The sequence below is a fragment of the Sceloporus occidentalis genome, unplaced genomic scaffold (assembly GCF_023333645.1).
Source record: "Sceloporus occidentalis isolate IW3139 unplaced genomic scaffold, rSceOcc1.0.p SCAF_10, whole genome shotgun sequence".
Classification (NCBI taxonomy): Eukaryota; Metazoa; Chordata; class Lepidosauria; order Squamata; family Phrynosomatidae; genus Sceloporus; species Sceloporus occidentalis.
This window is the reverse complement of record NW_028316990.1, coordinates 32,406,539-32,432,500: the sequence shown is the minus strand read 5'-3', so window position 1 is coordinate 32,432,500 and position 25,962 is coordinate 32,406,539. Positions and strand designations below refer to the sequence as shown.

The 25,962-nt window shown below is 39.4% G+C and overlaps 2 protein-coding genes across 3 annotated transcripts; both read right to left on the bottom strand.

Moving 5' to 3' along the window:
* Positions 1-3,149: 3,149 nt before the first annotated feature.
* Positions 3,150-18,603, bottom strand: LOC149306395 (uncharacterized). The gene is made up of 5 exons (XM_089539600.1): positions 17,779-18,603; positions 12,946-13,046; positions 8,216-8,375; positions 6,899-7,079; positions 3,150-3,386 (listed from the first exon to the last, which is right to left on the bottom strand). The coding sequence occupies exons 1-5, from the start codon at positions 18,601-18,603 to the stop codon at positions 3,217-3,219; spliced, it is 1,437 nt and encodes a 478-aa protein (XP_089395726.1). The 3' UTR covers positions 3,150-3,216.
* Positions 18,600-22,426, bottom strand: SMIM10L3 (small integral membrane protein 10 like 3). 2 transcript variants are annotated; one of them, XR_016282441.1, is made up of 3 exons: positions 21,926-22,426; positions 19,304-19,472; positions 18,600-18,680 (listed from the first exon to the last, which is right to left on the bottom strand). XR_016282441.1 is itself a non-coding variant. In XM_089539601.1 (2 exons), exons 1-2 carry the CDS (start codon positions 22,115-22,117, stop codon positions 18,660-18,662), a joined length of 213 nt encoding a protein of 70 aa, XP_089395727.1. In that variant the 5' UTR covers positions 22,118-22,426; the 3' UTR covers positions 18,600-18,659. The 2 variants fall into 2 exon arrangements, 1 of the variants encoding a protein (XP_089395727.1); XM_089539601.1 differs by lacking the exon at positions 19,304-19,472.
* Positions 22,427-25,962: the final 3,536 nt, after the last annotated feature.

The following is a 25,962-nucleotide window of genomic DNA, read 5'->3' as shown; positions in this document are numbered from 1 at the left end:
AGTTGTCCTACAGTTTGGTCTAGATTTTGTCCTACATTTTGTTCCGGGTTTTAGTGGACAATTATGGCAACCCTACCTATGTTCCCCTATGAGAAAATAGTCCCCTATGTTTCCCTATGGGAAAGTATTCTCCTATGTTCCCCTATGGGAAAATAGTCCCCTATGGGAAAGTATTCTCCTATGTTTCCCTATGTGAAAGTATTCCCCTGTGTTTATGGGAAAGTGTTCCTCTATGATTTCCTATGGACAAGAAGTCCCCTATGTTTCCCTATAGGCAAGTATTTCCCACTGGTTTTTTATGGGCAAGCATTCCCCTATGTTCTCCAATGACTCCCTATAGGCAAGTAGTTCTCTATGTTGCAAAGTGGTTTCTGTTTAAGACCCCAGCCACTCCTTTGCCTTTCTGCTCTTCCCCATCTCCAGTTTTCTGCTCCTGACCCCCAACAGTGAATCAACACTTGCGGCCCAATGCGCCATGCTCAGTGCGCACCAGGTTGGGATGGTGGAGTTATCCTTTTTGTTGTTTATCCCCAGCCATAATACTTTGTGTACTCTGAAAAAACTCAAGCTTCCCCACAGTATTGTGATATCTGCCTTTCCGAGGTGCATAATGCTGTTTGAACTTATATACTGTGGGCCCTTTCTTCTGAGCCCCAAATGCTCTCACTCCTTGTATCTTTTGGTCAGTCTTGTTCTGCACCTTTTCCAGAATCATCTTCAGACTTTATTCATGTTGATTTGGACCACCAAACCAATATTAATCTTTCCACATTTGATTTCAATATGGAGCAGACATCAATAAATTAAGACAAAATTGAGGTAACAGTTTATTTTAAGTATACCATGCACATCACTTTAGCTAAGTCATAAAATAATGAAACTGCATGGTGACTGACGTATATAAGATTGAGACCGATATGTAGAACTTCATGCAAATGCTTAAATTCTTCCCAAGTATTGTAAATGTAGGGCACGTTGGTGACCTAAATTCTAGGTCCTAGAATGAAAACTGGGTTGATTTTTCACTTCAGATTTCCATTTTAAGTCACATGCTATTCCTCCCCTCTGATGTGTCGTGAAAACATAGTGATAAAGTATGGTATTCACGATGTTTGAAGTATAACAACATAAAAACAGCTGTTTAAAAAATGCTTTCCATACTAAGAAAGGAGCTTCTCCAACTGGAATGTAGAACTAAAAACGCTAGACTTTGTGCAATTTTCAATAGAGTGTAATATCTTTTATCTGTTTTTCATCAGTACAATACATCTCCTACTGTCAGGAAGTTCCTTCTAATGTTGAGGTGGAATCTCTTTTCCTGTAGTGTGAATCCATCGCTCATGTCCTGTTCTCTGGAGCTGCAGAAAACAAGCTTGCTCCATCTTCAGTATCACATCTGTTCAGACACTTAAACAGGGCTATCATATTGCCTCTTAACCTTCTCTGCTCCAGGCTAAACATACTCAGCTCCATAAGCCTCATAGGCAATGGTTTCCAGACCTTTCACCATTTTCCCCCTCCCCTGGACTTGCTCCATCTTGTCAATATCCCTCTTGAATTGTGGAGCCCAGAACTGGACACAGTATTCCAGATGAGATCTGACCAAAGTAGAATAGAGTTCCCTCAATTTAGACATTATATTTCTATTGATGCAGCCTAGAACTGCATTGGCTTTTTTAGCTGCCGCATCACACTGTCGACTCATGTTCAACTTGTGCTCTACTAGGAGGACTCATAGATTTCTTTCACATGTAGTCTTGTTAAGCCAGGTGCTATACTTATGCATTTCATTTTTTACTGCTTAAATGCAGTACTGTATCTCTGTTGAAAGTCATTGTGCTAGGTTTAGCCCAGCTTTTTAATCAATTAAGGTCATTTTGAATTGTGATCCTGTCCTCTGAGGTATTAGTTATCCCTCCTATATGGCATCATCTGCAAATTTCCTAAGCATGCCCTCTATTCCATCATCCAAGTCATTGATAAAGATGCTGAATCTCACTGGGCCCAGGGCAGAACCCTGTGGTACCCCACTGGCCCTTGTCTCTAGGATGAAGAGGAACCATTGGTGAGCACCCTTTGGGGTCAGTTGGTCAACCATTTACAAATCCACTAAGAGTTGCATTTTCTAGTCCATATTTTACTAGTTTGTTTGCAAAAAATGTGTATTTCCCTCCTCCGCAAGCTCTTGTCTTTTTGTCTAAGTAAAGAAATGGCCTACCTACCTAAACACTGACAAGAATCACATCTCCAAGGTTGGATAGAGACACCAGGCCAATAACAACCATTAAAAGCCATCTTGCTGCATCCCTTATCACTTATCAAGTTCTTCAAGCAAAACCTTGGCAATCATCTTATTAATGCTAATTGAGACTGTCAGACACAAGAAGAACTGGCTTTCATTAATTAGCCAGATGTCTCTATTTCAGAGGAAGGATACTGACAAGTTAACAAGCCTTCCTTTATACAGTGTTGTAAAGAGCAAATACAACTTCTGAGGATAGATCTTCCAAAGCACTGTGAAAATAATAAACATAAAATATACATGTTGAGTTGCTACTTTATAATGGTAATGTAGATCCAGGGCTTAGTTTCCAGTAAACATTTAAAATAAAGCTGAAGGATCATTAAGCATCCATAAAAGAGAATAAAACATTAATTCATATCTGCACAACATAAACATGGGCAATCTGTCTACAGAGCTCAGAAAAATTGCCTTTTTAGATCATAGCTCCCAGACTCACTGGGGATTCCAGGAGGTACCATCCCAAGAGGTAACTTTTCCAAGCTCCGCTTATGTCAGAATAGGTTAGTGTAGCTGTATTATAAGTAAGGAGAGCCAGTGTGGTGTAGTAGTTGGAGTGCTGGACTACAACTCTGGAGACCAGGGTTCGATTCCCAGCTCAGTCATGAAACCCATTGGGTGACTTTGGGGGAGTCCCATGCTCCTTCTCCACCAGTCTGTGTCCTCTGCTGCAGTCAAGCTTAGTAGGGAAAACCAGGAGGACGAGAAAATCAGCAAACAGTCGGGTAGATTTCCTTTTTTTAACCATTTGAAACAGAATTAGTAATTCAAGCAGCACTGCTGGGCCAGGGGCAGACTCACTTTTAATGAAGACAGCACTAGAACAACCCAAAATTTTTTTGGGGAAAGCTTTAATACAAAATGAGAATGGCTGTTTTAAATAAACTCTACAGAATTTTTGTCAGTACAGCTGATCATGCAGATAATTTATTTTCGAGCCTAAATTTCTTCACATGCATTTTTATAAGTCCGGTTATAGTTTCGTTACCAAACATTTCAGCAAGTTGCAAAGGTGTTAACCTTCCCATGGGATGTTGCACATCAGCAGCGGCATTCAGCAGCAAATAGCAAATTCCCAGATGCCCTGAATAGATATGAGAGAAAGAGAGAGAGAGAGAGGCATAGATATAGTTGGGTTTTTATATATACAGTATAATGTATTTTATACAATAATATGGGCTTCTTCATACCAAGTCAGACTTTTTTTGTCTATCTAACATAGGGGTAAAGTACAGCCGTGGGGTCACTTGTAGCCCCTGCAAGGAAGATTTTATGGCCCATGACACCTCTAGAATCTCCAGACAAAACTTTCACTGGCCAAAGAAGATGGTGAACTGTTGCTCCTGGAAGTCTCCCAGAAAGAACAGGCTGCTTACCTGTAATTGTAGTTCTTCAAGTGGGCATCTGTTCCCTCACATAACTGGGTTGTGAGGAACAAATGAAACCTGTATGTGCCTCCAAGTCGCCTGTTGGTTTATGGTGACCCCATGAATTTCATAGGATCAAAGAATCCGCAGAGGTTGTTTTGCCAATTCCTTCCTCCTCCTCTCCTAAGCAGGTACTAACAAGGGCTGACCCTACTTAGCTTCTAAGATGAGACCAGATCTGTGGCCTTAGGGTATTTAGGTCTGGGGAAAATTGATGCCTGGAGATAAAGAATTAAGGAATTAGTTTTTAGCCTGCCATGATGAGAATTGTTTTCTCCTTGAAGCTTTTCTCCATTATGCTATTATCAAATTGTTGGGTGTGAGAAACTCAAGTCACTCTACTAGAAATCAGTCAAAGCTCCAACATTAGTTCCTAATCTACCTCCTGCCCTAACAGTTCACCTGTTAGGACAGTCCTCTATTTGAAGGGATACTATATTTAAGATGTTCAATCTAAGTCTAGTTTAATGATTAAAAAAACCCAGAATAAGCAGAAAATACAAGGTGCAATGTTTTGATTTTCTACATAAATTATGTTAATTACCTGTATTTCTCAATTGGTATCTATGCATATAAACTAGAGTATCTAGATTTTATTTAATTCAGTCAACCTCCATGGCATTTTTTTTCACAGTATTAACACCAACAGATATTGCTCTCGAGAATTTTCATAGCAAGTAACTCAGAATAACTGAGCATATCCAAAATGTATGCCCTTCTTTGTCTACCTTTTTCTTTTGGGGAGCAATGCTTAACCAGATCCGATCTGATCTTGAAAGCTAAACTTGTTCAGACCTGGTCAGTACTTGGAAGTGAGGCTACTAGGGAACAACAAGTGCTGTAGGATATATTCCAAAGAAAGACAATAGCAAACCATACCTGAGAATTACTTGCCTAAGAAAACCCTGTGAAATTCATGGAGTCACCATAAATAGACTAGTAACTTGAAGACACTTAAATTATGTTGACCACCTTATTTGCACTAAACCTTATTCACCTGTAAAATCAACTTCTATGGTTTTCTAAAAATGAAATATCCCAAAAAGTTGCTTCATCTGCACCAAACATGATCATTTGCTGCATACCTCAGATTTCATTCTTCATTCAGCTCTACCAAGACTTTAGATTTTATCTATTTAGGTGCTCTGGTTTAACAAACTTTGTTAATAGCTTCCTAACTAGCTCAGCAACAGATGTGCAGATTAGAATTTACTGAGTGCAATGTTTTAAAAGTACCATCAAGACTTAAAGACAGCAATAGGAATAATCTTAGTTATTATTTTTGACACACTATTGGGGACGTTAATGCAAATGTTAAAAGATCTGTTCTGGCTTTTTTGTCTTTTAAATGTCATTATGAGTTAAGATGTAGGACTACAAAAACAGGGTAGGGAATAAACTAGATGTTCTGGATTTTCAAAAACTGGTATGTATAATGTCGTTTATGCCATGCATAATCATTCTGCATTGGCAGACACAATATCCTACAAGTATGTGAGAGTTATTTAACTATCAACACACTTGACTTCACCCTCCCTCACAGCTGAATGGCAAAGGAACCCAAGGCTGGGAACAAATAGGGAGGTCTCCACACCTTCAGACCAACCAAGAGCCTCAGGACTGGGTTGGGTTGGCACTGGATCTGTATTTCTAAGTTGTTGTTTTTTTTAAAGAAATATTCATACTATGTTCTTCCTGTACCATTTCTTTTCCTCCTGAAATTTCAATACTAGCCACAATATTTGTATCCATTGCGTGGGAGGAGGGCTGTTCCAAAGCTTTCCCAATACAGGCCATGGTAAATATAATACATCTATACTCCTTGCCTCAGTTCCTTCATATTTTTGATCAGCCCCACTGACAGGGGATGACTTTCATCACAGATATTACCTGCTGACCCGTGTTCCCTCATTACATTTTGGTTACTGGACTGAACGTTCCTCTCCCTCTCATCCACAATTATAGTTCAAAAGTGGTATAGCTTCACACCACTTTAGCATTACGACTATACAGAAACACCTTTTAAAAATTAGAAACAAAATAGAAACATCGTGCAAGATTGTGAATATGAATAATGGGGAAGGAGCAAATTTTGAGGGGAGGTATTGAGTTCTTGGAGGAATTGGCAACGATGGAGGGAATCCATGCCCCCACCATGCCTCAAGTGGGATAAAAAGATATGGGGTAATGCTAAAATCCACTATAACCTATGAGAAACAAATGCCAAAAGCCTGGTGTATTTGAGACATGAATGGATCTGGGAATGGAAACAACTCATAGGCCTGTTACAGACTGCCAAAATAAAGCTGCTTCGGGTCTCTTTGGAGGTATGCTATTTAAATGATGCATGCATCCTAAGAGTCTGGAGGTCGCGCCAAAGCCACACTCCATTCCTAAGCACAGGAGTGCAGCTTTGGTGCAGCTTCCGGATTCTTAGGAGGCATGCATCATTTAAACAGCATACCTCCAAAGAGACCCGAAGCAGCTTTAATTTGGCAGTCTGTAACAGGCCTTACAAAGCATTACAATGCATGAAATCCTGAGTCTCCCGATATTTACCAGAACTATTGGGCAATCTAGAGGAGCCCTAAATCCTTCTATCTCTACAGTCCTGAAGTGCATGTCTCATTAGAGATAAATAGCTGGATAATGGTATGCATGGGTCAGCCATCAGTAAAAAGTTGGGCTATAAATTGAATAAATATGTTTTGTTCAGGTGATGAACAGAAGCAAGCGAACATGATTCTCATCAGGCATAACAAGAAATACATGGGGGGAAATAGTTGATTTCCCAAGTCACAGTATCACCCTTGGAATCAGAATGGCATCCCCTTGAAAATGCATTGGTTTTACCCACTATGGATCTCTATTAACTTATCTAATCTGGCTCTAAAGAAGGATGGTGACACAGCTATATGCTTTTTTGTTACTGCACAACTAAAGTGCTAGTCTATTATTTAATCTTTTAAGATATTTATGAACCATCATTCTACCTGACAACAGACCTCCAATAACCAAGAATGAATGCCTACACGGTAAAATTCTTTTGATAGGAAGTGGTGACTTAGAAGGCACAAGGATGAAGCATGCCCACTACCTAGGGCCTTGGATGATAAATGCAAATCTACTGTCAAGTAAAACTCGGAGACAAAATGGTCCAAAATGTTACCATAAGCAATAGCAAGATGTAGTGGCGTCGCTCCATCACACTGTGGGTTCTGAACATTCACATTAATTCCAGGGTAATGCAACAGCAAAGAGACGAGATGCATTTTTCCAGTGTTTACAGCAGCATGAAGGGGTGTGTTTCCATTCTCTGCTGCTTGGTTTACATCAGGTATAGGAAATGCCTAAAGAGAAAGAAGAGAAAAATCAGCAATATATATATATATATATATATATATATAGAGAGAGAGAGAGAGAGAGAGTTTTGAACATTTTGTTATTTTTACTGTTATCCATTCTCAAGTCAATCTCGGCTCAAGGCAACATCTGCAAGATTCCTTGTCCTTCTCTGCTCTGCTCAGTTCCTACCAATTCATACCCATGACCTCTTTTATAGAGCCCATCCATCTAACATGCAACCTTCCTCTCTTTCTGCTTCCCTCCATCTTTGCTAGCATTATTGTTTTCCCCCCCAAAGAATTGTGCTTTCCCATGATGTGGCCAAAGTACAACAGCCTGAGTCTAGTCATCTTGGCTTTCAGAGGGATTTCTGGTTTGATCTGTTCTAGTACCTATTTGTTTGACTTCTTGGCTGTCCATGGGATCCTCAGCACTCTTTTCCTAAATCACTCCTAAAAAATGTACTTGTTCCGTTACTCACTTCTCAGCCTCTCCTCCTGTCCCTCTAGCAGCTCATTACCACTCCCATTAGTTAGTCATTGGCAATTACTATAGAGTATATATACCCTAAACCGTAGGGCCTAAAGGAACCCGATCTGGTCTGATTTTGAAAGCTAAGCAGAGTTAGGCCTGGTTAGTACTTGGACAAGAGAACTCCTACCAATACTAGGTGTTGTAGGCTATACAGTTGGCCCTTCATATCTGTGGGAGTTGCAGTTCAGCAAAATCTGGACAGCAGATCTACACTGCAAGGTTGTTTGGAGGTTAAAATGGAAAAGATCTTGCACAACAGGGAAGAATGAACAGGGTCTAAGTAGATATCAGCAAAATAATCAAACCGTTTTACATCAGGCTGCAATCCTATGCATGTCTACTCAAAAGCACAGCTAGGAAAGGTTTTAGTTTTTGGACTTCAGCCCCCAGAATGCTCCACTGGCCATTCTGGTTGGGAGAATTCTGGGAGATGTCATTCAAAATTAACTTTTCCAAACTCTGCTTACAAGTGAGTGCCAATGTGTCCCATGGAGTTTATATGCAAGTAAATGTACACAGGGTTGCAGCATTAATATACTTATTTTCTTCTAACTTAATAACATCAGCAGCATAAAAGAATTAATATAACAAAATCTACAGAACTGACCATTTCAATGAAATAATCCAAAATCTTAGCCTGATCATATATAGCGGCTAAAAATAAAAGGTTTCTGTTTTTGTCATCAACAACACCAAGATCCAGCTTCTGGCTTCTAACAAGATAATCCAAGACATCCGCATATCCCATCTGAACAGTCTGGAGAGCTCTGAGGAGGAGAAAAGCAAATATAGCAACAGTTAAACTGGAATGGAACAGAATGCAAAAAGGCAAAAACAGTTTTCATATTTATCTTTCTAAAGAGGGTGATTGGTAATTACCTTTTACATTCTAACATAAGAAGTACCCTTTATTTTTTATAATATTTGTAAGCCATCTTTTATCAAAACATATAAAGGCAATGAATAATAAATCTTTAACAATCTTCAATAAAACGTTAGCAAGTAGAAGATACTTTGGGCCAGTGAGGCCACTCAGGTCTCCATGGATAAAGATGGATGAAGAAATATTGCAAGGTGTTTACTTGCTCTTTCAAGTTTGGCGTTGCTGTTATGTATCTTGAAGTCAATTCTGACTTAGGGCAACCTCTTCCAATGGATTTTATTGGAAAGATTTATTCAGAAGGTTTACCATTGGCTTCCTCAGGCGCTGAGTGTGACTTGCCAAGGACATCCAGTGGGTTTCGATGTCTGAATGGGGATTCGAAGCCTGGACTCTCAATACTCAACCCTGCTATATTATACTGTCTTTCTCACCTAGAACAGGCTACACACACAGTTCCACAGTGTGAGAACCACATATCAGCAGGATGTTGAGTTTCAGCTTCAGTTTATTATCACGTACTTCACCTGATGCCAGATTTCAGAAAGCCCTCAAGCATAGTGCTCTTGGTGGGTTCCTACACCTTCTTCTCGGTAAGTGATAGTCACTCAAGTCTTCCTATGTTTTCTGAAGAGATGGCAGCACTCTGAAATGGAAACCAACCCCGCCAGCAGGCTATCATGTTAAATTATCCCAAATACAATGCATGGGATAATATAACATAGCAGCTGGCCTAAGCCTGGTGCAACTGCCATTTCTAAGCACTGCCAACCCCCATGGAGTGTGGGGTGGGAAGAGGGAACCTTTTAGAAAACTCTTTATGGTTTGAGAAAGGAATCAAATTCAACTCAGCAGTTTATTTAATGATGTAATACCAGGTGGACTCAGGCTTGAAAGTCCATGGTTCTATCCTGAACAAGTAAGTAAACCAACTTTACACATAAGTCCTACAAAAGCAACATAATGGCAGCAACTAAGCAACAAATGGCTATGACAGCCATGCAAGCTCACCAATAAGGAATGAGCACTACAGTGGACCCTCCATATTCTGGATCCGCTGTAGTGTTTACTCCTTATTGAAGTTAGAGGTTAGGGACACAGGAAGATGGGTTTATTTGTGGTTTTCCCATGAAGATGGGGAAACCACAAATAAAAAAAAACCCACTATTTTTTTTACTTGAGAGAAGACCTCTCTAATAACCTGTAGGTCTTCTAGCACAACTATACGGTCAACATCTGCCATAAGCTGGTCACAGAATTGTGCTGGAGGACCAACAAATGTCTAGAGAAATGTTATCTCTAGTAATTTCCAGGTCTTCCAGCTCGACCTCTGGCAAAAGTTGGCCACAGAGTCATGCTGGAGGGTCGAGAGATTCCTAGAGAGAACATATTAATCAAATCCACAAATAACCAAATCCGCAAAAGTGAAGGGTCAGCTGTATTTCCGAACTATGCATGTCACACTGGTGCTTTGCATCTATACATCAGCAGAACAAGTCAAGATATTTTGGAACATGGCACAGAAAATGTTGTACATGTTTGACTTAATGTGAAGAATTCAGAACATTTTCTAAGTAAACTGTTATGTTCCACATAGCTCTATCACATTTAGGCCTTAGTAACTTTCTGACTTTTCCTCTTGATTGCCTTTGAGAGCCAAGATGAACAAGAACTCAGCTCCTTGCCTTCAGTGGTCACTCACTATACCAAATTAGCTCCTACAAAAAAGCAGGGGTTGGCATGGTTCACCAGATAGCTTTCTCAATGATGCTACAGTATCTTTTAGAACAGGAGTGGGCAACACATCATCATCACAGGTCACATATACCTCTGAAGGTTTTTGCAGCCTTAGTTCTGAAGCAGCTGTTTTTAAAAACCACCTCTCGACATTAAAACAAGTTCAGCAGGAGACATTGTTTTGAAGGAGACACACACTTCGAGAAGCTTCCCAGCAGCATAATTTCCTATTTGAATAAGGTGTGTTCTCTGTACACACCTTGTCTTAATCTGGACATGCAGGACTTTCTTCTTCCGCTCCCCAGATTGGGCAGCATGTGGCATCAACAGAGCATTCAACCTCATGCAGGATTTGGATAGAGACTAGACCTGCCAAACTTGCGCACCAGTGTCTGACTGCAATTCCAAATATATTCAGAAGCAAAGAAAACTAAAATAATGTGCTCTCTGTGTGTTTGTGTGTGTTTGTGTGTGTGTGTTTAAATGAAATATATTTCAATCTGGTTGTAATTTTTTATTTTTAATCTCATTTTAACTTTGGTATTTTGTGGGTTTTTAACTATATATATATAGGTTGTAAGCAACTTTGAGTTCCGAACTGAGAAAAAGGCAGCAGAGGAATAACAACAAAAATAATGCCATCACCTTCACATTTGGACAGTTCATGGAAGGCTTGGCTATGGGGACTGTCATGATGAAAGCCTGCACAGGCTGAGTCTCCCTTATCCAAAATGCTTAGGAGAAGAGTTTTGGATTTTGAAATACCTGGATTTGCATATATGCACATAATGAGATATCTTACAGATGGGAACCAAGTCTAAATATAAAAGTAATTTGTTTCATATACACCTTAACCTGAAGAATCTCTTTCTCTGCTAACATTCCTCTCATGTATACCCCAAACCAGTTCTGGGTTGCTGGAAAGCCCTCCAGAGCTGTTTTTCAGGTGGCATGTAGAGAGATACAAGAGGACTGGAATATTTAGCCAATATTAAATTAGGCTCAGAGACTGGGAGTAACAATTACAAATTATTAACATAATTATATTAAACTATGTGGATTTTGTATGGGTGCAAACTAGCAGCAGACAGCACAGCGGCTCAGTTTGTGTAAGTCAAGGAAATTTACATGCAGCCTGATCATTCCTATGGTATTAAAAGGCTACCTTGTGTCATAGATTTTCTGAGCCCTGAGCGCTCTCAGTATCTGTGTGTCCTGCATTACATGAAACAGAAGGGAAAATCAGAAAGAAGGAGCTGACAGAAGCAAGTGTCCAGTTCTAAGAGGCCAGACTGAAAAATAACAAAGGTGAGAAGATAGAAAAAGCAAGCTTGTTTAGGGTTTTTCCCAAGATTTTATTTCTTTCTCCTCTTTGATGCAGCTCGTTAAAAAAAATATCCAGTGGCATTTTGTGATCAAATGTAAGTCACCACAATGAAATATATGTTTTCCAGTTTTGACACATCATGCTCATTGTTATAACAGTGAGAGAAATGTTTTAGATTAAGATATATAGTGACGTCTGGATGCTGAGAAACAGTGTACTGAGAGACAGTTTCCTTTAAAATCCCCAACAACGAAATAGGCTTCAAACACTTGACCTCCAACTCCCTCCTGTGGTGCAAGCAGGAACCAGTTTCAAGAAACTAACATACCTACAAGCATTAATACATTTCTATTTTGTTGCTATTTGCTACTGCTTGACTGAATTTAAATATGCAACTATTAGCGTTCTAGATAGTTCCCCACTATATATAAATGTTGACCACATTTGCACACCAAAACAATCCATGGTTTGGTTCACTGAAACCTGGCATGTTGTTTCTGCTATTTTTCCCAGCATTGACAAACCACAATCTGAATCTATGGTTTACCGTGGTTAAGCTTGCTTCTTGCCCTGTCCTGTCCGAAAGAAACACAGGCTGACAAAAGGGATAGGAGAGGAACAAATTAGAAGGCAAACCTTAATACATTTGGCTGTCTATCATCCAATTTGTGATTTAGGGAAAAGAACCCAAACCATGGATGATCAGGATGTGTAATGTTGCCATTGAAAGTAAGGAACAGAGTTCACCAAGCACTGGAATCAATTCCAATGGGATTCCTTCAATTGAAATGAATTAAGGAGGTTGCTGGCTTTGGAGCTGCATCCTTTGAGAAAAGAATGCAGTGATTTGTACCACATTAATAGTTACACAATGCTACGTTAGTAACGTCTACAGTGTATTTACGAAGCAGAGCAAGTCAACCTATCTCAGTTATATATGGAAACGTATCTTCAGACCTTATGAGGCCTTGCAGTGATTTAAATAAGTCATCTCCAGAAGCATTACCAACTATTCACTGTATTTAAATCTCTAGGAGCATTTTTCGACTGCCTTGGGTGTATGATTTTTTTTACAGAAAAGAGAGAAGTGAAACTAGCAGTGAACATTAAAACATTGGTAGTGTGTCATGATTTTTGGTATTACATACAAAATTGAGTACAGGCACATATTTCAAGGTTATATGAAAGCATCAACTTGAAGACACTGGCCACAATCCAACAAAAACACACTTGTGTGCAAATTCTGTAGAAAAGGATGCATCCCAATGGATTGCGCCCAATGACTTCATAAAGCAGTGCAGCTTTTGCATCAGTTTTACTTTTATGCGCGAACACTGAAGCAAGGAAAACATAACACTGAAGAGTTTCCTTTTCTAATCTAACGTATGCTTACCTTTCTTTAACCACTTCACTGGATTGCTTTCTAATGGCAGAAACAGAATTCTTGTCAGGTTGTTCAGAGGAGAGCTGGGTACTGACCAATGTCTTATAGAACTGAATTTTAAAAAGCATGACATTTAGTGAGTAATCTTATAGCTTAATTTAAATAAAACCTATTATTATTATTATTATTAATTCCAATTCTGTCAATACTCTGGAAACAAACAAAAAATTCTAGCAAATAAATGTCATTAAAAAACCAAGTGCATTTTTGTTTTGGAACATTATTCCATCCTGGTTCCCCAGCTCTGAAGGTATTTTACTGCTATAGTAAAACCATAAGGATTATTTTAGACAGAGAAGTTCATTCACCAGCTGTCCCAGACAACTCCTAGTATTTCTAACTATGGAGCATATCAGAGAGGACTGATGGCAGCTTAAGTTTAAAATATCCTAAGTGATCCGGGTTGAGACAGGCTGCCTCACAACCTCTGTTGTCGAAAGGACATAACTTACTTAGGTGCTAAAATGTTTTATGGATCTCAAGCTTAACTGTCATCCTCGTACCCGACAAGGCCACACAAACCCTCTGCATCTTCTTCAGTAGTGAACTTTCCAACAAAGGTGTGCTAGGAAGCCATGTGCAGCAAATGCGGTGGCTAGCCACTATATACTTTTGCATCATTTTATATCAAGCTAGAAGTCTCTCTCACTTAAATTTTATGCATCCCTTGCTCCCTTATCCCTGCTAAGAAAGCATTTTGTTTTATTTTTATATAATCTTACCTTGATAGTTGAATAGTGCAAGAAAATGTCTTTTAAAAAATAGAAACACACACGCACGCTCGAAAAGTATAAAGAGCAGGCTTCACAAATGCAGTCTAATCCACAACTCAATTAAGATGGAGTAACTGAATCTCTGCTGGACAAGAGGCTTTGCTCCTTCACATATTTCAGGGGGAAAGCCACTTTAGATTGCATGAGACTTCTGAATTATATAAATTATAAAAATGTTTGTGATGGGGATGCTACCTTCTCTGAGATCAGATTAAGGCCATCATCCTTTGTATCCACAACTGGGAGCAAACCCATCGGAACACTTCATCTCATGTAATGATAAGACAGAATCCCAGTTTTATAGTTCATGAGCAGTATGTCAGCGCATGCTGCCCCATGGCTCCAATTTGACTCCAACTAGTAGGAGAGCCAGAGTGGTACATTAGTTTGAGCATTGGACTGTGGCTCTGGAGATCAGGGTCCAAAGCCGTGCTTGGCCATGGAAACCCACTGGGCAAGTCACACTCTCTCAGCCTGAGAGGAAGGCAAACTCCCTCTGAAAAGACCTTGCCAAGCAAAGTCCAAAAGTTGGAAATGACTTGAAGGCACACAACAACAAACTACTGGGAGTGACTGAACCTTATTTATCTATTAAATGCATATCCCACCTTCTGCTTATAAATAGAATTCAAGGTAACAATGAACTAATCATGAAACAAAAAGTTATTGTTAGATCTGAAACAGGATTCCCGGTTTGTCGCTCCTCTTACATAACAAAAGGTGTATGTGAGCTTCCAATTTTTGGTTTAAGGGACAAGAACCCTGGAAACCCGATTTGGATTCAACCATATCTTTTTGCCTACCAAGTGGTATCTAGTTATTTCAGTCACAACCACTGTTGAGAGAAGGACATGGACAGAGTGCATAAGTACACTGTTTGTGAACAGAAAACCAGGATTCTGGCTTACCATTACATTGAGACACAATTGTTGAAACAACCTGCACAGGACCAGACTGAATATTTCTCTTAAATTCTTCAGCTTAAAAGAGATGTTACTAATTTCACAAAATCCATCTTCTTTTCAGTTCTGCTTGAATGTTTCAACTGCCTTTCAAGTTTTTAATAATTAAACTCTAGGCAGTCTGCATTAAAATGCAAGTACATTAATTTAACTCATCAAGTCACTTTTAAAATAAATGCTATAAATTTACATATGTAAATGCACACATTTTAAGCAAGAGCAAAAGAACTATTTCAGGTATGCTCAGTAGGCTCTTCAACCCCATTTCAGTTTGAAGAGAGGTGTGCTCTGTAGCACTTCTGTTCAAGAAGAACAAACCCCTTGGCTTGCAGAATTAATTGTGTCATTCTCCAAATCCCAGTCCTCTTCATTCATTGCACGGATCTTTAAAAGCTGTTGCAGCTCAAACAAATTAGACTTTTCGCAGCAAAATATTAAACACCAAGAGCCACCTCCTTCTCCCCAAATGCTCTTTAGGACAGGGTTTGGGAATCTGTGCCGCCCTGAAGTTGTGGATCCCAATTCCCTTTAGGCCTAACCAGACTGGTCCTTTTGTGAGGAATTAGGGAGTCACCAACATTTGCAGCTCCACAGGTTTTCCACTCCTGTTTTGAGATGTAAATATATGAATGTTGATTCCTACAAGTTTAGATCTCCTATTTCCAGAGGCTTTGCCAAATACACTTGTCTAATTCAAGACAACAAAGACAAAAACCCTTTTAAAGCAGAAATGCCATTCAAGGAGAAGAGAGGGGCTTCAATTGACATCCAGTATAGTAGAAGACATAGAATTATTACTTAGGACCACTTGTGCCATATTTATGAACAGGTACAAGAAAGCAACTGATATTGAAAGCCAATGTTTCCCACTTTACTCTAAAATATATAAAAATAGCCTCAACCTGAAATCTTAGCCCCATGCACCTATTGAAACCCGTAAAGGTGCCTCTTCTTAAGCAGTATCTAATTGCATAATGATTATATGTATGTTAGTGAAAATCAAATAGATTAATGTCAAGTGACAGTTGTTACATAAAGCCAAATATGTTTTACAGAAAACAAGACTACGCGATCTTGCTTGGGGTATACTTTACAAGAAGTCTCTCGGCAGAAAAAAATATTTTACAGTGTGTAAAGGGCAGTTAACAGAGTGATCATCATCTAAATAGTAAGCATAGATAAAATTCCAGTTAATTCTATGATCTCAAATCTATAAAGTGCTTGGAAGGGTTATTTTTTGGGACCACAACTTCAGAATTCCCAAATCATCATGGCCAGTAGCTTAGTGGCTGGGGAACTGTGGGGGTTGTGATCCCAAAAAGTGGTTATCTTCCAAGCTCTGTTCAACAGCCTTAAAACCTAAGCTTTCCTCTGGCTTGTTCTTCTGGATAGATGGATGGATGTGACACACAGAAAATTACTGTAACAATCTCCTCTGAGAATGTGCTTTCCAAGCAAGCATACTGCAGCCTTAGAGCTCTAAATATCTGCAACTGAACCAACACTGTAGAGTGACAAATTGCACAGGGGAAATATATAATAGTTATCTATAAAGAGACACTTGTACTTCCCTCTTATCTGGAAAAGTACATGATCCAACTATAAAAACATTTCATAGCTCTTGAATACCAAGCTCTTTTTAAAAGCATCACATAAAAGTGCATTCAGTATCAGTGGCTGCCAGATAGCTTTCTTATAGGGCTAGTCAGAGGCATCACTTGGGGAATATGGAGGGTGCGGATCACATCGGACTGGGTAGACAGCCAGGGAGGGGGGCAAGGCAATTCTTCCCCCCTACTCACACTGGGCCTAGTTCAATGCAGGGTGACAGGCAAACCCCAGGGTATGCAGTTTCCTCTCTTCTACTACCTTCTCAAGGAGAGCTCCTAGAGATTCTCAAAGAGCTCTCAGAGCATAAATAACAGCCTAAACCATGCTTTTGAGGATATGAAAGAACAGAATACCACATTTCCCCCATCTAAACCCAGCCTCAAACTACAGTTTCAGAACTTGGTTAGACAATCAGTTGCAAACCATGGTTTGTCAGAATGTGCTGATGTTGGCATTTCCATAAACTGTCCCACAGTCTAAATGAAGGCAGCTGAATTTAGAAAGGTGTCCTAGTAGCCCTACAACAGCAGCCAAAAATGAGGGATTCATATGTTATGCTTATATGTTTCTGAATGACTTCAGGAAAGGTAATGTATGCTCACAGCAACATACACAACAGGGCTGCACAGAAAAGAAAGCTGGAATTAGGTGATTTTTTAAAACATGTGCACATATGGTGGAAAATTGATATGTACTATCATGACATGCATGAAGCAGACCACAGAGCTATAACATTCAAACACATCCCTGTAATATATATACTGTAGTAATTGTAAAGTGATTCCATATGGTGGGGAATATTTGCCGCCACAGATGTTTTAGACTTTAGCTCCAAGAAGACCAGCCAGCATGGCCAATGGGCAAGAAATATGAGAGCTATTGGTGAAACCATTGTAAGGGCTAAAGGCTCCTCACCCTTATGATAACAAGATGGGGTCTTTATGACCTCATTATACTCAACAGGCCTGAAAAGTAACTAAAACCATATTTCTACTGTTTAAAAAAATACTCTGACATTTCACTGTAATGTTAACTTGGGCCTGTTACAGACGGCCAAAATAAAGCTGCTTCGGGTCTCTTTGGAGGTATGCTATTTAAATGATGCATGCATCCTAAGAATCCGGAAGCTGCACCAAAGCTGCACTCCAGTGCTTAGGAATGGAGTGTGGCTTTGGTGCGACCTCTGGACTCTTAGGACCCATGCATCATTTAAATAGCATACCTCCAAAGAGACCCGAAGTAGCTTTATTTTGGCAGTCTGTAACAGGCCTTGGTAATGCTATTCCATCTTAGTTGTCCTGGTTGTTATTAAAAACACATTACTAAGTTAAAATTATTGAAACACCTCATCTTAGCACCTGATGGGTCTTAAAACTACTTTCCCGCAAATACTTCAAACAACTACCATTAGCATTTCTGATCTATTGTGTTTTTACCTTCACTATTGCATGCCAGAGACTGGCGAGTGCAAATGCTCGTATAGCTAGTAACCACTGGGCTATCTGAGGGTTTTTGACTGTATACTGTATGCCTGAAAGCATTTCCTTATATCTGGACGCATCTACTGAAGACATGAAGTGTAAATAGTCAAGGAAAATGTATGGTTTCTGGTTGTTCACAAGTCCCATGCGGTATTCACTGAGTGCAGCAGCAAGAACAGAGTTCAACTCTGAAGACGGGACTTCCTTGGAGTTTGAACCCTCAAGAAACGCAAGGCGAACTTCATCCTCAATAACTCCCATTTCCAGTTCCAACAATTGTTGCTTTTGGTTGAACTGGAGCTCAGACAGCCAGAAATGTGCAAAATGAACAAAATTGTGTCCAGAGCAACTCCATTCCCCCATCTCACTAATAAGAGTATGGGCTGTCTCCAGCCAGCCCACGACTGCAGTGCTATCAAAATGATTGAAGAGCTTCTCAAATAGATCTTTTTCTGGGGAAAAGGGGAGACTAAGTGATTCCTTGGAGGACGCAGCTCCGCTGGCCTTGTCACTGAAACAGGGTGGCACTTTTTTGCCAATATGAGGCAGTGGGACAGCTTTAAACAGAGAACAGTTCCTGATCTTGAGAGAGAAGAACTCCTTTTGCAAATGATTATTAGCTACATGAGAGCTGTTCACTAATGAGCAGATATTCGGAAGACGAAAGACCTCATTCTGCTGATTTAGGGCACTTTTGCGCATCTGCTGATGTCCTAAATCATCTTCTTGTTCCATATTAAAAGAGATATGCACCATCCGCCTGTCCTCCAAGCTCTGCATTGTATTGAGCCACAGTATATGGTGGAATGCCTTTTAGCTGCAGCATGAATTATGAGTTAATGAATCTCAATATGAACCTGAAACAGAGCATAAACACAGGACATTAACATACAAATACACTCATTTTTACTAAGGCTATAAATCGGAGTCAATAATTTTAATCCATTAGTTTCGTATGCAACAAACAGTGATATGATACAACCCCTACAACAGTTTGGGACTTAAAATAAGGTGTTGCTGATTATATTTTCCTATTGGCGTGAGTAACGGCACTTGCAACTTGTGAATGCTATGTTACCTGTCAGTTGATGTTACTATGTTGTTGTTTTTTACATTTTTAATAATATGATAGAAATAATTTTAAATTGACAAAATATCTGAGCTACAATTACAGTTGGACCTCCGTATTCGCCAGGGGATCTCTTCCAGACTTCCCCCCAGCAGATAAGAAAATCAGTGCATGCTCAAGTCCCACTGAAAGTAATGGTGGCGGCACACAGGCACCGCCATTCACTAAAAGGGGGTTAAATCTGTGGATGGAAAGTCTGCCTATTTGGAAGCTGTGTTGTATCCACTTTATGCTACCCGTTCTCCACCACAATAGCCCTATCAAGTACCCAACTGCCACTAAAGTAAAGAAGACATGTCAAAAAGTACATGATTCTGTTATGTTAGCGCACCTGTTCTGGCATACATTTACCTTCTTTCCTTTTAGAAGTGGATCACCGCAACTGACTTTTGCCCTTTAGCTAAGTGATGCAAAGCAGCTGCTGTCCTTCTCCGGCAAACCTGACACCAGAATACTTACTACATCACAATCGCTTACTTTAACCAATGGGATCCTAGCAGGTGATTTATGATGTCATCGTCTGGAATCAAACGGAATATAGAAGCACTTTCATTTTTAAAAGGGGGATTTCTTATGGATTATTGCTGTTACTGTTATTATTGTTGTAGCTGTTATTTCTATTATGGCTTTTTCTCAGTTTGAGACTGAAAGCAGCTTACAATACATTAAAAAAAAAACATACCAAGTTAAAGAAGTTAAGACAAAATGAAATAATAAAAACTGGGTTAAAAGATATGTCATTACACACATCAACAGATCAATGAGCAAGATCCAGCACAGTGTTTAGGTGGGATGGGACTCATATAGAAATGCCTGCGGAAACAAAAATGTCTCCTCTTGTCTGTGAAAAGAAAACAGGGAGAGCGCCAGTCTAGCTTCTCTGGGAAGGTAGTTCTAGAGCCAGCAAACCTGAAAGCATGGGCTGGATTGTAAAGGAGCAAAGTTTGGGATCCACTGGGTTAGATCCTATTCTTACTGAAGAAAAATCATTGCTAGTATCAGGGAGGTAACCTGATTCCTTTAAGGTATGCAGTCAGGTGCTAAAGCTAAGTGTTATTCTACCAGTGCTTCTGAATAGCCCCAAGACTAAGATCCATACAACAAAATGAAAGCGATTCAAAAGCTACAGATTTCCTAAGCCTGGAGGAAAAATCATGTTTAACTTAATTTACTTAAATATTTACAGTGCCTTGCAGATGTATTTCCATCCCATTGAGTGTTCTACATTTTGTTGTACAGTCAGCCCTCCACATTTGTGGCTTTGACTTTTGCGGCTCTGATTATTCTCCGTTTCGGTTAATGTGTTATCCCTAGGTCCTCCAGCGTGACTCTGTCAGACATTGACCATAGACTTGTGCTGGAGAACCTAGAGGTTCATAAACAAAACACTTATCTAGACATTTGTAAGTCCTCCAACACATGGTTCTACGATCAACCTCTGGCAGGTTGATGGTGTCACACTGGAACATTTCTACAGTGTGTTTTAGACCTTAGACTTGCTTAAATGACGACTCAAGTTTTCATTATGTTGTTTCTTCAACTATGCTCTCCAATGAACTCTGGGCCCTTCCAGAAGGCAGCGCATCATGCGGGAGTGAAACTGCACACAAGGTGACTCCATGCGACTACTCCTGTGACTCCAGGAGGCAGTGGGTTGCACCAAGGATTATTTGGTCATTGGACTATTATCATTATCATTATCTGGTTGCACCAGGCTTGCGAATGCATATGCCTCCCCACACTACAAATCCCAGGAGTCTATAGGATGGCAGACTAGCTGTTAAAAGTGGGATCAAACCAGACTATTTCTGCAGCGAGGATGCGGCCTTAGATTTGTAGTTCTACAAGGTCTTTTGCCTTCTCAACCAAAGAGTGCTGGTGACCCACAAAACTACAGATCCCAGGGTTCTACAGGATGGAGCCATGGCAGTCAAAGCAGTGTGCCTCACCAAACTACAATTCCCAGGATTCCAGAGCATGAATCCTTGGCAGTTAAAAGCAGTGTCAAACTGGCTTCTACAGTGCAGACACAGCTTGGGACTCAAAGTGGTTTAGGTCCCTAACACACTGGAGAAAAAATCCAGTTTGAGACCACTTTAACTGCCCTGGTTCAGTGCTAGGGAATCCTGGGAAGTGCAGCTTATAGTGGCCCCAGAACTCTCTGACAGAACAGGCTCGATGTCTCATAAAACTACAGCTCCCAGAATTCAGAAGCATTGAGCCAGGGCAGTTAAAGTGGTGTCAAACTGGATTGTTTCTGCAGTGTGTTTTGGTCCATACTTTACCTCACAAAAAGCAGAAATATATAATACTAGAAAAATATAATATATATAGTATGTATAATATATATAGAGATTTGTAAATGTAAACAATATAAATATGTTTAATATATTTACATATTGTTATATATTTCTGCTTTATATATAATATATATATATATATTATACATATAATATATATATAATATATAATATATATATACATATACAATTATATATATATGTATGTATATACACACACACATATATACATTATATATATATATATATATATATATATATATATATAATACATATTATATATATATACACATACATATATATATATAATACATATATATATTATATATATTCATTCCACTTTCTGTGAGGTAAAGTATGTTTAATAATATGATAGAAAGTATAACGCCTGATATAAGTCCAAAACACATTGCAGGAATAATCCACTTCGAGACCGCTTTAGCTGCCCTGCCTCAGTGCTAGGCTATCCTGGGAGTTGTAGTTTATTGTGACCCCAGAGCTCTCTGCTAGAGTGACAGACAGGCTCAAGTTCTCACAAAAAAACTACACTTCCCAGAATCCCCAGCATTGAGCGAGGGCAGTTAAAGGGCCTCAAAGGGGGGGGGTTTGGCACCAAGCAAAGCCCCGCCCCTTTCGTGACGTCACCGTCCCCTCTCCCTGAGTGAGGCGTCACCTGCAGCCTGACGTTGAGCATCATAGAGGCCACGACGTACAGGTAAGGGAAGTTGATGCGGAGCTTCCAGGCCAAGTCGAAGAAGATGAGCAGCGTCCGCGTCAGGCCCTTGCAGAAGACCCCGTAGGAGCGCGCGGCCACGGAGGAGGAGAGCCGCGCGGCCAAGGCTGAGAGCAGCGGCCCCGCCGCCATGTACGACTCAGCGCTCTCGAAGCCACGCCCACGCCGCCCGAGACCCGGATGTCCAGCGCCTTTAAAAAACAGCCGTTCGGGCCACAGGTTCGGCCGCAGGCAGGAGAGCGCGGCGTCGTGACGTCACCACGCACGCCCCCCGCCTCGACCAATCGGATCTCGGCATTTAGATTTATTATTTCCTTTCACCTGAAAGCCTCCCTCAGTTTGGCTCATCCTTTGCGCTGACAGGATTTCACAAAAGCCACGATAAAAATAAATTGAATTAAATTAAAAAATAAAGTTAAAATAAGAAAGAAAGATTAAAAATTGAAAATAAATAAATAAAAAGTGAATAAAATTAAACATTAAATATAAATAAATAATAAATAAACCAGGTCCAGTAAAAATTAAATAAAAATATAAAAAATAAATAAATAAATAAACAAGGTCCAGTGGGGGAAAATATATAAATAAATTAAACCAGGTCCAATAAAAGTTAAATAAAAATAAATAAGTTTAAATATAGATAAATAAATAAGCCAGGTCCAATAAAAATTAAATTAAGATATATAAATTAATTAATAAATAAACAAGGTACGATAAAAATAAATAAAAAATAAATAAATGTAAATAAATTAAACCGGGTCCAATAATAAATAAATAAAAGTGAAATAAAAAAAATTAAATATAAATAAATAAGCCAGGTCCAATAAAAATTAAATTAAGATATATAAATAAATTAATAAATAAACAAGGTCCAATAAAAAATAAATAAATGTAAATAAATTAAACCGGGTCCAATAATAAATAAATAAAAGTGAAATAAAAAATATAAATATAAATAAATAAATCAGGTCCAATAAAAATTAAATTAAGATATATAAATAAATAAGTAAGGTCTGATGAAAATTTAAATTAAGAAAATAAACTAGGTCCTGTAAAAATGAAATAAGAATAAAAATGTAAATACAAATAAATAAAACAGGTTTGATAAAATATTAAATAAAAAATAATTAAATATAAATAAATAAATAAACCAGGTCCAATAAAACATACATAAAAGTTTAAATATAGATATAAATAAATAAATAAAGTCCAATAAAATTTAAATATAAATAAACCAGATCTGATAAAAACATTAAGCCTGCCAGCCCCTTTTCCTCTTGGACAACAGCCATAGTGACCCTCATGCCTATTTCTTGATACATTGGGTATATTGTTCTACTGCAAATTCAAAACAACCAATCTAGCTCTGTAAAGTTATTTCACAAAGCTCTGGTGCCACAACAAACTACAATTCCCAGAATTCCATAGCATGGAGCCACGGCGGTTAAAGTGGTGTCAAAACAATTACTGTATTTCTGCAGTACGGATGCAGCCATAGTTGAGGTCATGCGGTGTTAGGATCGTAAATCGATAGATCCCAGCATTTTACCTTTTGTCCAAAATGTCCCTGGGAGAAGGCACCTCAGAGCCAAAGAAGGGCAAATTGGAAAAGCTGTGAGGTTCAGAGTTGAAATGCCTGCCCTCTTGTGTAATATTAGGCTGCATCCCCACTGGGGAGATAACCTGGTTTGGCACCAATTTAAGTATCTTGGCTCAAGGCTATGGAATTCTGGGAGTTGGAGTTTGTTGTGGGACTAAGAGCGGAGACAAGACGTTCTCTCCAAGTTATGGTTGTTCTCCTGATGTTATTATCTTCAGTGATCAGAAGTGGATATCCCCTTTGAAGCAGATGTTGCTCAAGTCCATTGGTCTGTTTCCAGTACATAGTTTTCTTTAGTGTTACAGATGTGTTTGATTCTTCATTGCCTAAGTTGAACTTGTGAAGGTCCTTGGTGGTCATACTATTGTTTTGTCAGGCCTTTGGCTTTTCATCTTGATTGGGATGAATTTTAAATCACACAGTTGGCCCTCCATATCCACAGATTCTTTATCCACGGATTCAAACGTCCACAGCTTGTAAATATTCTATATATATATATATATGTTCCAAAAAGCGAACCTTGATTGTGCCATTTTATATAAGGGACACCATTTAATTATGCCATTATTCCATCCATGGATTTTGGTATCGACTGGGCTCCTAGAACCAAACCCCAGCAGATACCAAAAGCCCACTATAACTTTATTTTTGTACTTTTGTTGTGATTATATACTTCACTTTACGACTCTGGTGGAAAGGAAAGTATTTCATACATACTTCCCATGTATACTACCTACCAGTAGTAATAGCAATATTAATGATTAATAATACATTTACAGTGAAAGTGGTGGAAACAGTGCCACATATCACCAGATATATTTTAATCGGCACAGTTAAAAACAAACAATACAATTCCTGCAAGGAGGGTACTCTTGTACTGATCTCCAAGCGTCTTATTCCTCCGATCTTTTATATTCTGTGTCATGCTGTGTCAATTTTTCCAGGATTACATCAGCATAGTTATTCTAGCGATCCGCACCCACGGACGCCAATTATGCGCTTCTGCTGCCAAGATACACAATATAAAGCCACAAATAAAGCTCAACTTTGTTTGAAAATGGACTTCCTGTTTCATAGCTAAGGACTGTTGCTGCCATGCCAAAAACTCACAGGGCCCCAACCTCAGACCAGGTCTAATATTTATAACAGTGGCCCCCCAGATATTGTTGGACTGCAACCCCCATCATCCCTTACCATATTAGGTACAATTGTAGCCATGTTAGGTACAGTAAGGAGTAGTAAGCCCATGTTAGGTACAGTACAGTAAGGAGTAGTAAGCCCATGTTAGGTACAGTAAGGAGTAGTAAGCCCATGTTAGGTACAGTACAGTAAGGAGTAGTAAGCCCATGTTAGGTACAGTAAGGAGTAGTAAGCCCATGTTAGGTACAGTAAGGAGTAGTAAGCCCATGTTAGGTACAGTACAGTAAGGAGTAGTAAGCCCATGTTAGGTACAGTAAGGAGTAGTAAGCCCATGTTAGGTACAGTACAGTAAGGAGTAGTAAGCCCATGTTAGGTACAGTACAGTAAGGAGTAGTAAGCCCATGTTAGGTACAGTAAGGAGTAGTAAGCCCATGTTAGGTACAGTAAGGAGTAGTAAGCCCAAGTCTGATGGATCATATGTGTAATGCAAGTATAGGTCAGGCTAACCAAATTTTATGTACGGTCTGGGCCCTCAAATCTTGTAAGTCCTAGTGACAATCTAAGTTGGGTCTGTATGCCTGTATTTCAGGTATAAGAGAGCCAGTATGGAGTAGTTGGTTTGAACGTTGGACTATGACTCTGGAGAACTGGGTTCAAATCCCTGTTCAGTCGTGAAACTCACTAGGCAAGTCACATTCTCTCAGCCTCAGAGGATGGCAATGGCAAACCCCCTATAAATAAACTTGCCAGGAATGCCCTGTGACGAGTTGATGTCACCGTTTGTTGGAAATGACTTGAAGGCACACGACAACAATAAGAAACGAGGAAAAGGATGTTGTGAGATTTATAGGTCAGCACTCAGCATTCACTGTGTTCCCTCAGCCTTTTCAAGGAAGAAAACGATATTAAATCAACCAGAGCAGAACAATCCAGTATCGCTTACGCAACTGCTGTCTGCGTTTGAGTTTCCGCCCTAACTCTGAAGTTGTTGGTTTTTGTTTAAATAACGTTAATGGGAAACAGGCTTCCTGAAGTTATGCAGCTTGTTTTCCATGCGTCTCTGAGTAGCAGAGAAGGAAATACATGGAAGAGCCTAATTGGTGTCTAACGGTTTTCTGCTCTGGGACTCTAGGGGCCAAACGGAGGTCCACAACGTGGGAGGAAAACCTAGAGGTTGCGGGGAATGTTTGCTGTTAAATCATTGGCTTTAAAAGAGAAAAGAGAGACGTATCATATA